This window comes from Corvus cornix, chromosome 4A (genome assembly GCF_000738735.6).
Source record: "Corvus cornix cornix isolate S_Up_H32 chromosome 4A, ASM73873v5, whole genome shotgun sequence".
Classification (NCBI taxonomy): Eukaryota; Metazoa; Chordata; class Aves; order Passeriformes; family Corvidae; genus Corvus; species Corvus cornix.
In genome coordinates this window covers 16,333,085-16,345,690 of record NC_047058.1, presented here as the reverse complement: position 1 = coordinate 16,345,690, position 12,606 = coordinate 16,333,085, and the positions used below count along the sequence as shown (strand labels likewise).

The window sequence follows — 12,606 nt, the reverse complement described above, 5'->3', positions numbered from 1 at the left end:
ATCAGGTATCCATGGAGTTTTATCTGTTTTCAGCCTAGGTATTGGGAAGCCAAATCCCAGAAGTTGGAACTTCACCATAATCTGGGATATTTATGCATGGTTGTCCTAGCTGATAGTTAGCCTAACTATTTTCTGAATGTCTTCTAGGAGCAGAAAAGAAGCGAACGACCTAGAAGATCAGAAACTTCCAGGCCTGAAACTGTGAACTCCTCTGAGAGCAGTGAGTAACTGGGGTTGGCCAATGCCTGTTTTCAGCCAGAGAGAATGGCCCAGCTCCATTGTGGGCAGGTGGTTCATGGTGTGAGTACAGTGGGAACTCTGGAACCTTTGTGCAGACTTCCCTTCTACACAGGACAAGTCCTTTGAGCCCACAAATCCTGGGGTACGTTCCTTGCTTTCTCAGGGCACTTAGGTCAAAGCAGGGAGTGTTGTATTTTTACAGTGGTGTGTGGGCACCAAGCACTAAGTAGCAGGATGAGACTTGGGGGTGTTCCCAGGAAATCCATCTTCCATCTCCTCACCCAGGAGCTTTCTTCCTTTCTCTCTATGGCAGCTGGCTGTCTGAAGGAAGGTTGCATCTTGGGGATTTTCCTGGAGAAGTACACAAAGTCTCTGTTCTTTTGAGATATTCCCTGCCATTCTCTAGTATTTGTGTGTTGCTCCTTTATTGCCTGCCTGTTCTAGAATGTGGTGATCAGCTTGTTCCCTTTTAGGTCTAACAGTTCTTATAGGATAGAAGTTCACACTCTGGGCTTCTGCTCAATCTTGGCATATCATGACTTCCTAGAGAGGAATTGTATTTAAGCCTGGTTTGTTTAAAGACCTCTTGATTCATCTCCTGTTACAACAATTTCTTTTAAGGGTCCCTTTATCATTCCACCCAGACAAGAACAAAGTACATAGAGGGACTCTAGAAAGGTGACTCAGAAAATCCCAGCGTGTGTCTCATGGCAGAGTTTCTCACTTCCTAATGAGGGGGTTTTGATCTTCCTCTGCTGCTTTGCAGTTCCGGTCTCTGACGAGGACTCTGATGCAATGGTGGATGATCCCAACGACGAGGATTTCGTTCCTTTCCGTACCCGGCGCTCCACTCGGATGTCCCTGCGCACTCAGATGGCGCAGCGAGCTGCCCGCTCCACCTTCACCAAGATGACGTGTGCCAACTGCCGGACCCCGCTGCAGAAGGGCCAGACTGCCTACCAGCGAAAAGGGCTTCCTCAGCTCTTCTGCTCCAGCTCCTGTCTCACCACCTTCTCAAAAAAACCACCCGGCAAGAAGATATGCACCTTCTGCAAAAAGTGTGTGTTCATTCCCCTTTCCTCTGTGCTCCCATGCTTGTGACCCCACTCACCTGCTCTACAGCATTCCCTGCCAGTCCCCTTCCTATGGCCCTTGCTCACCCACATCACTCCTGCCCACTGCCAGCTGCTGCCCCATGTCTTCTTTCACACACTACCTATCCCATGCTCCCTACACTCCCTTCACATTCATGCTATTCCCTGCCTGTCCCCGGACTTAGTGCCCCATATTCCAGCCTCCCCTCAAAACAACATCCTGCATGCTCTGTCTTCAGACACCACTCCTCTGGGCCAGGACAGAAGCTGCTGTGAGACAGTTCTTACCAGCTTTTTGGGACACCAGAAAGTCCTGTGCATTGCAGTGAGCCATCCTGTCTCTCTGTGGCAGGACTCATATGTCCCTGCACTAACCCATCCCCTCCTGATCCCCAGGGAGATCTGGAACACCAAGGACTCTGTGGTTGCCCAGATTGGTTCAGGTGGCTCTTTCCATGAGTTCTGCACCTCTGTCTGCCTTTCCCTCTACGAGGCCCAGCAGCACAGACCAGCACCTCAGTCTGCAGATCCCTCGGACACCAGCCGCTGCAGTGTTTGCCACAAACCTGGCGAGGTAAACAAATCCCTTGTTCTTCCCATGCCCTGGATGAAGTGCTTAGGACCCGCAGCACTTAGTCTTGGTCAAGACCAGGGCATTTTCCTGTGATGTGAGGCCTCAGCCCCAGAGCTGGCTTGGGCTCACTCCCAAGCTTCTCCTTGCCCTGAGGCTCACTGCTTCCTGCCACTCTACTCTCCCGGTTACTCCGCTGACTTTTGGTGAGGGAGGCCACCCTGAGTCCACACCAGCTTCCAGTATGGCACTTCCCAGAGTTTTAGTGCCTGTTATCCCAAGGGCTGTGCTTGTAGTGATACAGCTGCACTGGAAGGAGGCCCGTGGTGGTTTGGGGAATGACAGCAGTGATGTCTCTGCAGATCCAGCATGAGGTCAGCAATGGGAACATGGTTCACCGCATCTGCAGTGACGCCTGCTTCACCAAGTTCCGGGCCACCAAGGGGCTGAAAACGAACTGCTGTGACAGCTGTGGACTTTATATCTACAACAAGGGCTTGCCCCTGGAGTACCTCTTCCATGAAGGCCAGCAAAAACGCTTTTGCAACTCTGCATGTCTCAACAGTTACAAGAAGGTGTGTGGAGGCTGCTGCCTGGGGTGGCTGGGGGTGGTCTCTGTGGGCATGCAGCAGCTTTGTTTGGTGTGGCACAGGGCATTTTATTAAATAGCAGGTGACTTGAATCCCTTTGGTCTATTGCAACAAAGCAGTTAAAAGATTGCTGTGGGGAAACTTTGAAGCAGGCAAACAGAATTGATTAAATCTGCATGGGGCCCACCATGGACCCAGGCATGGGTCAGAAAGTCAGTGAGCTGATGGTAGAGTGACACTGGTATATGCACTTAGCGTGGACTGGCTTTTGGATGTCTCCCCAAAGCTGGGCTGGATATGTTCCTCTGTCACCTGAGCAGTCTTCACTTAACTGTCTTGGAAGGGATTGCCAAACTCTGTATTCCTGCCAGGCTAGCCTTGAAATGAGAAGTTGAAGTGCCAAAGGCAGCTTTTTTTGCTACCACCGACTAAATCTGCAGACTGTGAGCCTGTCCCTGGCACAAGGTGGTCACTGCAGGAGAGCAGTCCTGTGGTGAATACAGCAGTGGTGTGGGATGTGATAGTTGAACCTTGCCAGCTGTGATGGCCTCCTGGAAGCTCTGTTGTGCTCTGTGTTTGCAGAAGAACACTCGGGTCTACCCCTGCATGTGGTGCAAGACGCTGTGCAAGAACTTTGACATGCTGCCCAACGTGGATCGCAGTGGCAAGATGGGCCTGTTCTGCTCCATTTGCTGTACTACCTCCCACAAAGTGAAGCAGTCAGGCTTAGTTGGTAAGAGCACCTGTGTAGAGGGAATCATCACCTCTCCACTCTTAATTCCTTCCTTGGTATTGTTTATTGCTTGTGGATGGGACTGAAAAGAAGGTAAAAGCCTGGGGAAGAGTCCAGTGAGACAAGTGGAAGTGCAGAGGGAGGAACCCTTGCAGCATGTAGACATCTTAATACAGAGGATAGTGTACATTGCTGTTCTTGAGAATGCAGGGAGCAGTTGTAGTGCTGGACTGTGCTGGCATTGCCTTTTCCATTACATGGAGTACTGGGGTGTCCAGGAATGGACAAGTATTGCAGCCTATTTTGTCCAAATTCCTATAGAGCCAGGGTCACTTCCTTGAACCACTCTGCTCTCCATCTGTTTAACATTTCTGTCCTAGCAGAATCTGGTGCTCTTAGTTTCCTGGTGTTCTTGTCCTTTGCTTTTTGATAATAACTTGACAGACTGAGGATGAGTGAGTAGCTTGCATGCCATCCTCAGAATCCAGTCCCACGTCCTGTGTTGCTGCCCTCACCAATTCCTGTCTGTTTCATCAGGTCCCCCTAGACCCTGCAGCTTCTGCAGAAAGAGTTTATCTGAGCCCTGCTATTACAACAAGACAGACCGGGTTGTCTACCAGTTCTGCAGCCCCAGCTGCTGGACCAAATTCCAGGTACTGAAATATTCTTCACGATGGGCTGGGCCGTGGAGCTCATGCCTCTTTTCACACTTAGCAGAGGCTCCACCTTCCTGGAGCTCCTCAGGGAGGGTTCCTAAGAAAGTCTCTTCAGGAGTTGCAGTGACTGTAATTGCTCAAATCTGTCTTGGCCCTATCTCCCCCATCCTCCATTGGGATAAGGCGGGCTATAATTCACTCCTGTCTATCAGGTTATGCCCAGCAGGAGGGCAGTGCAGAGCTGTGCTGCATGAGTGGTTTGAGATAGAGTGGCCTTATGAGAGCACAAGCAAAAGCACAAGTAAGCCAGCAAAGCACAGTGCACACCTGATAGCTGGGTGGAAAGGGGCAGAGCTGCCCTCTCAGCCAGGTGTCACCGAGAAACATAAGTCTTCCAGGATGTGTTGTCTAAAAATTTACAAGTAACAGGCCTGGATACCTCTTGTTTAATAATCCTCAAAGGCTTGACCGGTGATTTTTAATCTTCTGATGTTAAGTTTCAGTGTATGTGAGATGTCTGTGGTATTCATAGGCAACTTCAAGAATATTAGTTTTGTACAGTTGTCAAAGAACAAAGTAGCAGCCAGGAAGACATGAGAACTTAGGCCAGGACGTGTCTTGGGCAACTGAGAAAACATAGAGAATCTAGAGGTAAGAGTTAGTTACTGGCAGTTGCAGCATTTTGTTTTGGGATTTGGTTTTTGGGGGGGGGGTGAGTGGGTGGGGGTCATTTGGTTGGTTGGGGTTTTTTGGTGGGTTTCTTTTTGTTTGTTTGTTTGGGTTTTTTTATGAATTCTTGATATAATCCTTCACTGAGGTCACAAATAGTGTGGGTAGTGTAGCTATAGAGCTTTTAGAGTTGTAGATTTCATAAGACTAGAATCACAGAACAGTTAGGGTTGAAAGGGACCTTTAGATGTCATCTGGTCCAACCTCCCTTGCAGTGAGCAGGGACATCTTCAACTAGATCAGGTTGCTCAGAGCCCTGTCCAATCTGACCTTGATATTTCCAGGGGTAGGGCACCTACCACCTCTCTGGGCAACCTGTGCCAGTGTTTCATCATCCTCATTGAAAAAGACTTCTTTATAGCTAATCTAAATATGCTCTCTTTTTAATGAAAACTATTACCCCTTGTCCTGTTGCAGAAGACTGCTAAAATGTGTGTCCCCATCTTGCTTATAAGCCCCCTTTAAGTATTGAAAGGCCACAATAAGGTCTCCCCAGAGCCTTCTGTTCTCCAAGCTGAATAAACCCAACTCTCAGCCTTTCTTGATAGGAGAACTGTTCCAACACTCTGGTCATTTTTGTGGTCCTCCTCTGGACTCACTCCAACAGGTCCATGTCCTTCCTGTGCTGGGGACCCCAGAGCTGGAGGCAGCACTGCAGGTGGGGTCTCACCAGGGTGGAGCAGAGAGGCAGAATCCCCTCCCTTGACCTGCTGGGTCACGCTGCTTTTTGGATAGCCCAGGATACACTTGGCTTTCTGGGCTGTGAGCTCATGTTGCCAGCTCATGTCCAGCCTCTCCTCCACCAGCACCCCCAAGTCCTTCTCTGCAGGGCTGCTCTCCAGCTGTTCATCCCCCATCCTGGATTGGTACTGGGGTTGCCCTGCCCCAGGTGCAGCACCTTGTTCTTGGCCTTGTTGAACCTCGTGGGATTCCCATGGGCCACTGCTCAAGCTTGTCCAGCTCCCTCTGGATGTCACTCTGTCCCTCAGGCATTTCAGCTGCACAACTCAGCTTGGTATCATCTGAAAACTTGTTGAGGGTGCTCTTGATCCGCTGTGTCCTTGATGAAGATGTTAAACAATCCTGGTCCCAGGACAGGCCCCTGAGGGTCACCACTTGTCACTGATCTCCATCTGGCCATTGAACCTTTGGCCACTACCTTCTGGATGCAACCATCTAACCAAATTCCTCATCCACCAAACGGTCCAGCCAGCAGCTGGAGTGTTTCTCCAGAAGGATGAAGGAGAGAGAAGGATGTTGTGGGGAACTGTGCCAAAGGCTTTACAGAAGTCCAGAGAGATGACACCCGTAGCTCTTTACTTCTCCACTGATGTGGTCACTCCCTTGAGGAAGACAACTAAGTTGGTCAGGCAGGACTTGCCCTGGTGCAACTGTGCTGGCTGTGTGGTCACCTCCTGTCCTCCATGTGCCTCAGCACAGCTTCTAGAAGGATCTGTTCCATGATCTTCCTAGGCACAGCAGAGTTCAGTGATTTCCAGGGTCCTCCTTTCTACCCATTTTAGAAATAGTTGCACTGTTTCCCCTTTTCCCATGGGGACTTCATTAATTCACCTAACTTGAATTATTGCCATATAAAATCAGCATTGCAAACATATGAGTAAGCCCATGCATCACCTGGCTTAGGAACTGTCTTGCTGGCAGATCTCAGAACACACTTGTCAAAGAAAAAACACTGAAGAGAATGTTTCAAGATGGCTTGACATCAGTGGGAATCAATATTAAGCCCAAGGACTTCAACATCTTCATCGATCATTTGGCAATAAAGTCAAAGTAAGCATGATGAAATTTAGCAGATGAAACAAAAACTGGTGAAGTATTAGCCCATGCTGCATTCAGGGCAGTCACAGAAAGCAAAGCAATTGGATTGATTGACAAGGCTGGTTCCTCTTAATGTTTGCTTAAACACAGTTTCAGTGCAAGATCCTGTGTCACCCTTACTCAAGTAGTGTGGGAATGCAAATCCTGGAAAAGTAAGGATTTTGAAAAGGCCGTGGAATTACAGCAGATAAACTATTCAGTATGAGCATCTGAGTTTACAGCCACATGGGGAAGGAATAATTTATTGCAAGTTGAAGCAAGCGAACACAGACTTAATGTTTGAGGGCCAGGGAGGAAAAGAGCTACCTAGAATGATGCACAGATAGGAAGGATGTTCTCCAATGTCCACTTCATTTTCAATGTTGAAGAAAAATTGGAAGTATTCTGACAAAAAAACCAGAAATTAAAATTGGGCTTGAAAAATGCTTGTACTGAGGTACTTGCAGAGTGTTGTATCTGAGGTTATCAGAAAGAAAACCAGGAATGACTCTATTAATAAATATATCCTTGTGAATAAGACACCAAATACGCAATGCATTGTGGACAGCGCACCAAATGCTGCTTAATCTAGCAGATTAATCTAGCAGAAAATGGGATGAGAGGCTCCTTGAATTCTTAAGTTGTGTTATCTTGAAAATAGAAACCAGGCAACTGTGCTTCAAGAACTTTTAGAGAAATCCTCAGAAGATGTAGCAGAGCCCCCATCTCTTAAGTTTTCAAATGCAGCGGCGTGGCAGCTTGAAAGCTGGCCTTCCTGAGAAGAGCTGGACCCAGCACACTGGAAGCAAAGTGAAACTGCTCTCAAGAATCAGCTCTCCAGTATCTTGAGCCATGATGTGATGGACTGACTGAGCCCCCACAGTGGCAGCAGGTCCGAGGGGGCCAGGCAGGCTGCAGGCCATGGAGGAGGTGGCAGTGGTGGCAGTGTGAGGCAGGTGCCTGCTGCCCTCCGACTTCTCTCCCCCCATGAGCTGTCTCTGTCTCCTGCAGCGCACCAGCCCGGAAGGTGGGATCCACCTCAACTGCCATTACTGTCACAATCTTTTCAGCGGGAAGCCGGAGATCCTAGACTGGCAGGTGAGGACTTCTCCTGGGGGGATGTTGAGGTGAAGGCCAACACTGCTGAGAACCTCTGGGGTACTTCTTCTCCCTGCTCTAAGCAGAGCTCCTCCTGTGCCAGTCCTCTGAATGCCTTAGCTGCAGAGATGTGCCTGGAGACTCTGCTGAGTGCTGCACTCCTGATGTTCAGCAGGATGTCAGAAGGGCAGGAGGAGACCACTCCTGCCAAATCCTGTGCCAGGAGAGCTGGGGACTTGACTCAGCCCTGTAGTCTTTCTTCTGCTTCCCTGAGAAGTGTGGGAACTTCCTGCTGGCCTGGCTGACCTGGCTGTGGTCTGTTTGGCAGGACAAGGTGTATCAGTTCTGCTGCAAGGACTGCTGTGAGGACTTCAAGCGGCTGCGTGGGGTGGTGTCTCAGTGTGAACACTGCAAACAGGAGAAGCTGCTGCATGAGAAGATCCGTTTCTCCGGCGTGGAGAAGAACTTCTGCAGTGAAGGTACTTGGGGAAGGCATGGGAGAGGCAGAGCCCCCATGCCAGCCCATGCTGGGGGAGGAGAAGAGAGCATGGAGAGGAACAAAGGGGAGATTGTCTTAACCAGGCCCTGGGGCAAGAACCTTGCCATGCAGTGAAGGGAGGACTGTTGTGGGGATGGCTTGCTGTCCAGCCAGGCCCTAGGGCAAGATCTTTACCGTTCATTGTGTCCTTGGGGAGGGCCTTCTCACAGCTTTTCTCTCTCTGGGGGCTGGGGAGACAGCAGGTGGCAGCTCCGCTCCTCCTGTCATCATGCACTTCTACGCTCTTGCGTCTGGGCTGGCCTGACCTGGCCTTGCCCTGCCTGCTGGGTTCCTGCACACAGGAGGTTGGAGTCAGACTCTTCCTAGAAGCATGGAGGTGAGAGATGGCAAGTCCCCGTGAGGTCCCATCTTATCCCAGCCCCAGGGGCCAGTGCTGGATTGTTCCCTACAGTGTGTTGCGTGTGCTCTGTTGTCTCCGCAGACCTGGATTCTGGTCATGTTTGGGTCAGGGAGGCCCCCAGTTCATCCTGGGAAGGTTTCACTCCTATTGTTTCTCCGCAGGGTGTGTGCTTCTTTACAAACAGGATTTCACCAAGAACCTGGGCCTGTGCTGCATCACCTGCACCTACTGTTCTCAGACCTGCCAGCGGGCGGTCACCGAGCAGCTGGAGGGCAGCACCTGGGACTTCTGTAGTGAAGACTGCAAAAGCAAATACTTGCTCTGGTACTTCAAGGTCAGTATTGGCACTGGCAGCTTGTGCTAAGTGCTGTGGTGGGCACAGCACCCAGATAAGTGGGCATTGCACTGAGGAAGTTCGCACTGCTGGAGTCTGGCTGGCACTGCTGCGGAGAACCTGGCACTGCTGGAGTCCTGCCTGGCAATGACGGGACACTGCTACGGGGAAGCTCACGTAGCTGGAGTCCCCAGCTGATCCTGCCAGACAGAGCACTGCACTGAGGAAGCTCACAGTGCTGGATCCGCGGCCAGTGCTGCTGTGAGAAGTTCGCACCGCTGGAGTCCCTGGCTGGCACTGGCAGGGCACTGCTGTGGGGAAGCTCACAGCACCTTGCGATGTGCACCTTTCACTGGAGAGTTGTGTTGCACTCGGAGGGGGTGTGGTTAGTTACTCGTTGTTTCTCTCCTGCTGATGCGGGCTTTAGGCAGCTCGGTGCCATGCCTGCAAGCGTCAGGGGAAGCTGCTGGAAACCATCCACTGGCGGGGGCAAATCAAACACTTCTGCAACCAGCAGTGTCTGCTGCGATTTTACAATCAACAGAACCAGCCCAACCTGGACACGCAGAAGGGGCCCGAGAGCCTGCTGAACAGTGAGTAGGAAGGAGGGAGGGGACCTGCATAGCTCAGTCTGAGAGACACAGGGAAGACTCAACAGCAGGGGGTGGAAGCTGCCTGCCCGGGACTGGAGGAGACGCTAGGGAACAATCCTGCACTGGCCCTTGGGGGGGAAAGGACGGAGTGGGACCTAATGGGCTTCTCCATCTCTAACATCTATGGTTCTATGACACACAGGGCCCAGACTGGAGGAGCCGGTGCCAGCGTGCTGCCTGTAGCTCACACTCTTAGCGAGGATACTCAGGGATTTAACATCCTCAAGTTGCCAGCGGAGAGCTCGATTTACAGGGTTAGGGGACAGCGTGGTTTGGCATGACAATCCACCTGCAGCCCCACACCACCTCCGAGCTGTGACCTTCTCAGATCTCATAAACTAATCTGGATTGGGCCAGGTCAGTGCTTGGATGGGAAACATTCAAGGACAAAGAAGGGTGCTGCAGGAAGTGGTGCTGGTGATGCTGTAGGTGGGCTCTCCTTCAGCCAGAGCTGAACCTAGAACGGTCTTGAGGGAGCACTGAGCTGCTGGAGGCACTGTGTCTTGTGATGTTAGATTGGAGTCCTACCACTTACCCAAAGTTCACTGCAGCTTTGGGGAGTTGCCAACCCTGTGTCCCAGATAACCCCATTCTGCATCCATGGAGTTCCAGCTGGAGAGGAGATTTTCGCTGCCTGTTGCCCCATTTCCTATCATTAACTTGAGCCAATTCCTTATGGAAGATTGCAAAGTGCTTTGGGATCCCTCAGGATGGAAGGTGCTCGTAGTGACAGTGACAAGACACCGCTTGGCCCTCGGACATCTGCAGTCTCATTCTGCTTGGTCTTTCGTAGGCCACGATCTCCTGGGTGACCTGGGGGATGTAGTTAAAGTGCCTGCAGCTTACGGTGGGACTTGCTTCAGTGCATCAAGCTTCAAGACATACCTGCATTGCAGGTTCAGGGCTTTGCTGCCCTCCCTGGGATTTCATGAGGTGGAAAACCCTGACTAGAGTGTGCCAAGGAGGGGAAACCTGGACAAGGACCTTCGCATGAGAGACCTCATCCTCCATCTCCAGACTCTTGAGTTCCTTACTGTAGTGTGCTGATCATAGGACAGGGGAAGCCCTGGATGTCGTTGCTGCTTAGGTTGCAAAGCAGAGCTGCTCTGCCAGAAGCAGCAGGTTCCCCCAGCTAGGGGAAGCCCAACCTGCCTTCCAAGAGCCACACTCCACAACAGGCTGTGTGAGGTGCAGTTCAAGTGGCAGTACACTGGAGTGACCTGGATAAGGAACTTCTGGTTTTTGCTGGCTCTGGGGTGCCCATGGGAATTCTGCTTGATGGTTCACAGTGTTCTGCTGCCCACGGAGGAGGAGGTGTGTGATGTGCTGGTTCCTGTAGCTCACCAAGTGATTCCGCAGCCCTAGCCATGCTGTTCCATTTGTCCTCTGCTTGTCGAGGCATGTCACTTGTGAGAGACGAGTAACACTGCTTTTGGGACACAGGCACAGTGGGCACGCTCTGCCTGCAGGGGGAAGCATGTTTCACACAGTTTAGCCGTTGTCGCCTTGGAGCCCTGGACCACAAGACTGAGAAGTACATTCTCCACCACCACCAACCACGAGAGCTTCAGGCCTCCTCTGCCACATCCCTGGAAGTCCCCCAGAACTGTGCTGCTTGGTATGTGGGGCATCACCCTTGGTGCCACAGCTGCATCTCTGTGCAACCTGTAAGGACTAAAGGGAGCCAAGGAAAAGCCCTTCATCAGTCGTCAGTGCTCATCTGAGCACAAGTTCCAGGCTACCCCAGCAGTTGCTGTGCTGGTGGCACTGGGTCCTCTGTATGCTCTGGCACACCAGGCCCCTGCCAGATGTGGGACAGCTGTGGACATCCTTGCCCCAGGATTGTGGCATACTGCCGAGTTTGCAAAGGAAGGATGCTGGAGCCCGGACCCACTTAAACAGAGAGCTTTCCAGCCCACTGTGCTGTGCAGGGGATTTTGGGAGGAGCAGCTTCTCTCTGGTGTCCTGTGGACCTGACAGCTGTGTTGGCAGCTCACAAGGGACTACCTGGATTTCAGGCCCATCTTGGACAGAGCTGCTTATTCTTGCTTATTCTCTTGAAAACAGTGATTGCCTAAAACCATTAATTCCTGTGATCCAGTGGCTGCTACCAGTCTGATGATCCTGAGAGTTCTTGTAGCTGATCATATAAGCAGACGTTCCTTTGCTGGGAACAGTTTGTGTAGTGTGGGATTGAGGAGCTTCTGCTTCAAAACTGTGCCCAAAGACTTCCAAGAGGAGCTGGCTCTGCACTGGGCTGTCCAGCTGTAGAGGGTAGAAGTCACAGTTGTGGCAGGCAATGCCTTGACAGCTCCTTGTTGGTGTTGGGATGAGAGTAAAGAACAAGCTGCAGCTTTTCTGGAAGCTTGGACACATAGCACATGGCAGGAGAATCTTGTTTTCTTTCGTCCCAAATCATTGGCCAGTGGGGCAATCATGTTTGCTTTAGATACTTCCGCAGCAGAAATTCTGCTTGTATGCCATAGCTTGTCTTTTCTCATTCAAGCCATTGGTGTTTCCTACCTGGATCTGCTTCCCATCCACTTTGGGCTGTCAGGGTGAGTTCTTGGCCCCTGAGACTATTGCAGATGCTATGGCTGAATGCTCAGCTGCAGACTAGGGATCTTCCTCTGACTGGAATTTGTCTGTTGCGCCCCTGTGGTGGTCAGCAAATGGAGCCTGTTGGGCCTCAAATTGTGCAAGAATTATCCTGCATTTCCTTGGGTCAGAGGAAGTCTTCACAGTGTGAATGTCCCTGTGTTGGACCTTTAGGCATCTGTGTCTTTCCTGAAGGACCTGTCTGTGTACAGGAGTTGTGAATGGACCCGCCACTGCCTTTGGGTGCTGGGACCTGCTGCTGTCCTTTGCAGGGCTCTCCTTCATGCATGGCCCACGGGTAGAAGGCAATTCTTTTTGCCAGCCACGTGGGTAACCAGGGCTCACTGGAGACTGATATGAAGGTGCTCTGTTAGCTTACCAGCCTTTGAGATGGGTGCAGGTTTTCTGCAGAGCACATGAGCTGGAATTACCATCCAAGGCAGGGTGATACTGTCACCACCTGGGACCAGTGTCTGCCACATGCGCCTCTTACCTGCAGGTGATCCTCTCTTTCCTTAGGGGAATGGACTGCATCCCTAGGGCTGGGGCAAAGCTGTCTCTCTGCTTTCTGGGATATCTCATAACGCTGCTAC

At 51.3% G+C, this 12,606-nt stretch overlaps 1 protein-coding gene across 8 annotated transcripts in view; it reads left to right on the top strand.

The window, feature by feature from the left end:
• Positions 1 to 12,606, top strand: part of ZMYM3 (zinc finger MYM-type containing 3) — a 32,880-nt gene that overhangs the window by 11,937 nt on the left and 8,337 nt on the right. For 7 of the 8 annotated variants that reach the window (XR_005604650.1, XM_039571735.1, XM_039571734.1 and 4 more), the window contains 10 exons: positions 148 to 220; positions 1,007 to 1,298; positions 1,731 to 1,908; positions 2,268 to 2,480; positions 3,078 to 3,228; positions 3,766 to 3,881; positions 7,443 to 7,529; positions 7,858 to 8,008; positions 8,590 to 8,762; positions 9,190 to 9,355. Coding sequence is in view for 7 of the 8 variants with exons in the window: in XM_039571735.1 (XP_039427669.1) it covers positions 148 to 220; positions 1,007 to 1,298; positions 1,731 to 1,908; positions 2,268 to 2,480; positions 3,078 to 3,228; positions 3,766 to 3,881; positions 7,443 to 7,529; positions 7,858 to 8,008; positions 8,590 to 8,762; positions 9,190 to 9,355 (1,600 nt within the window). In the remaining variant the exon portion in view is untranslated. The remainder of the gene's footprint in view (positions 1 to 147; positions 221 to 1,006; positions 1,299 to 1,730; positions 1,909 to 2,267; positions 2,481 to 3,077; positions 3,229 to 3,765; positions 3,882 to 7,442; positions 7,530 to 7,857; positions 8,009 to 8,589; positions 8,763 to 9,189; positions 9,356 to 12,606) is intronic. The other variant, XM_039571737.1, reaches the window with a different exon arrangement.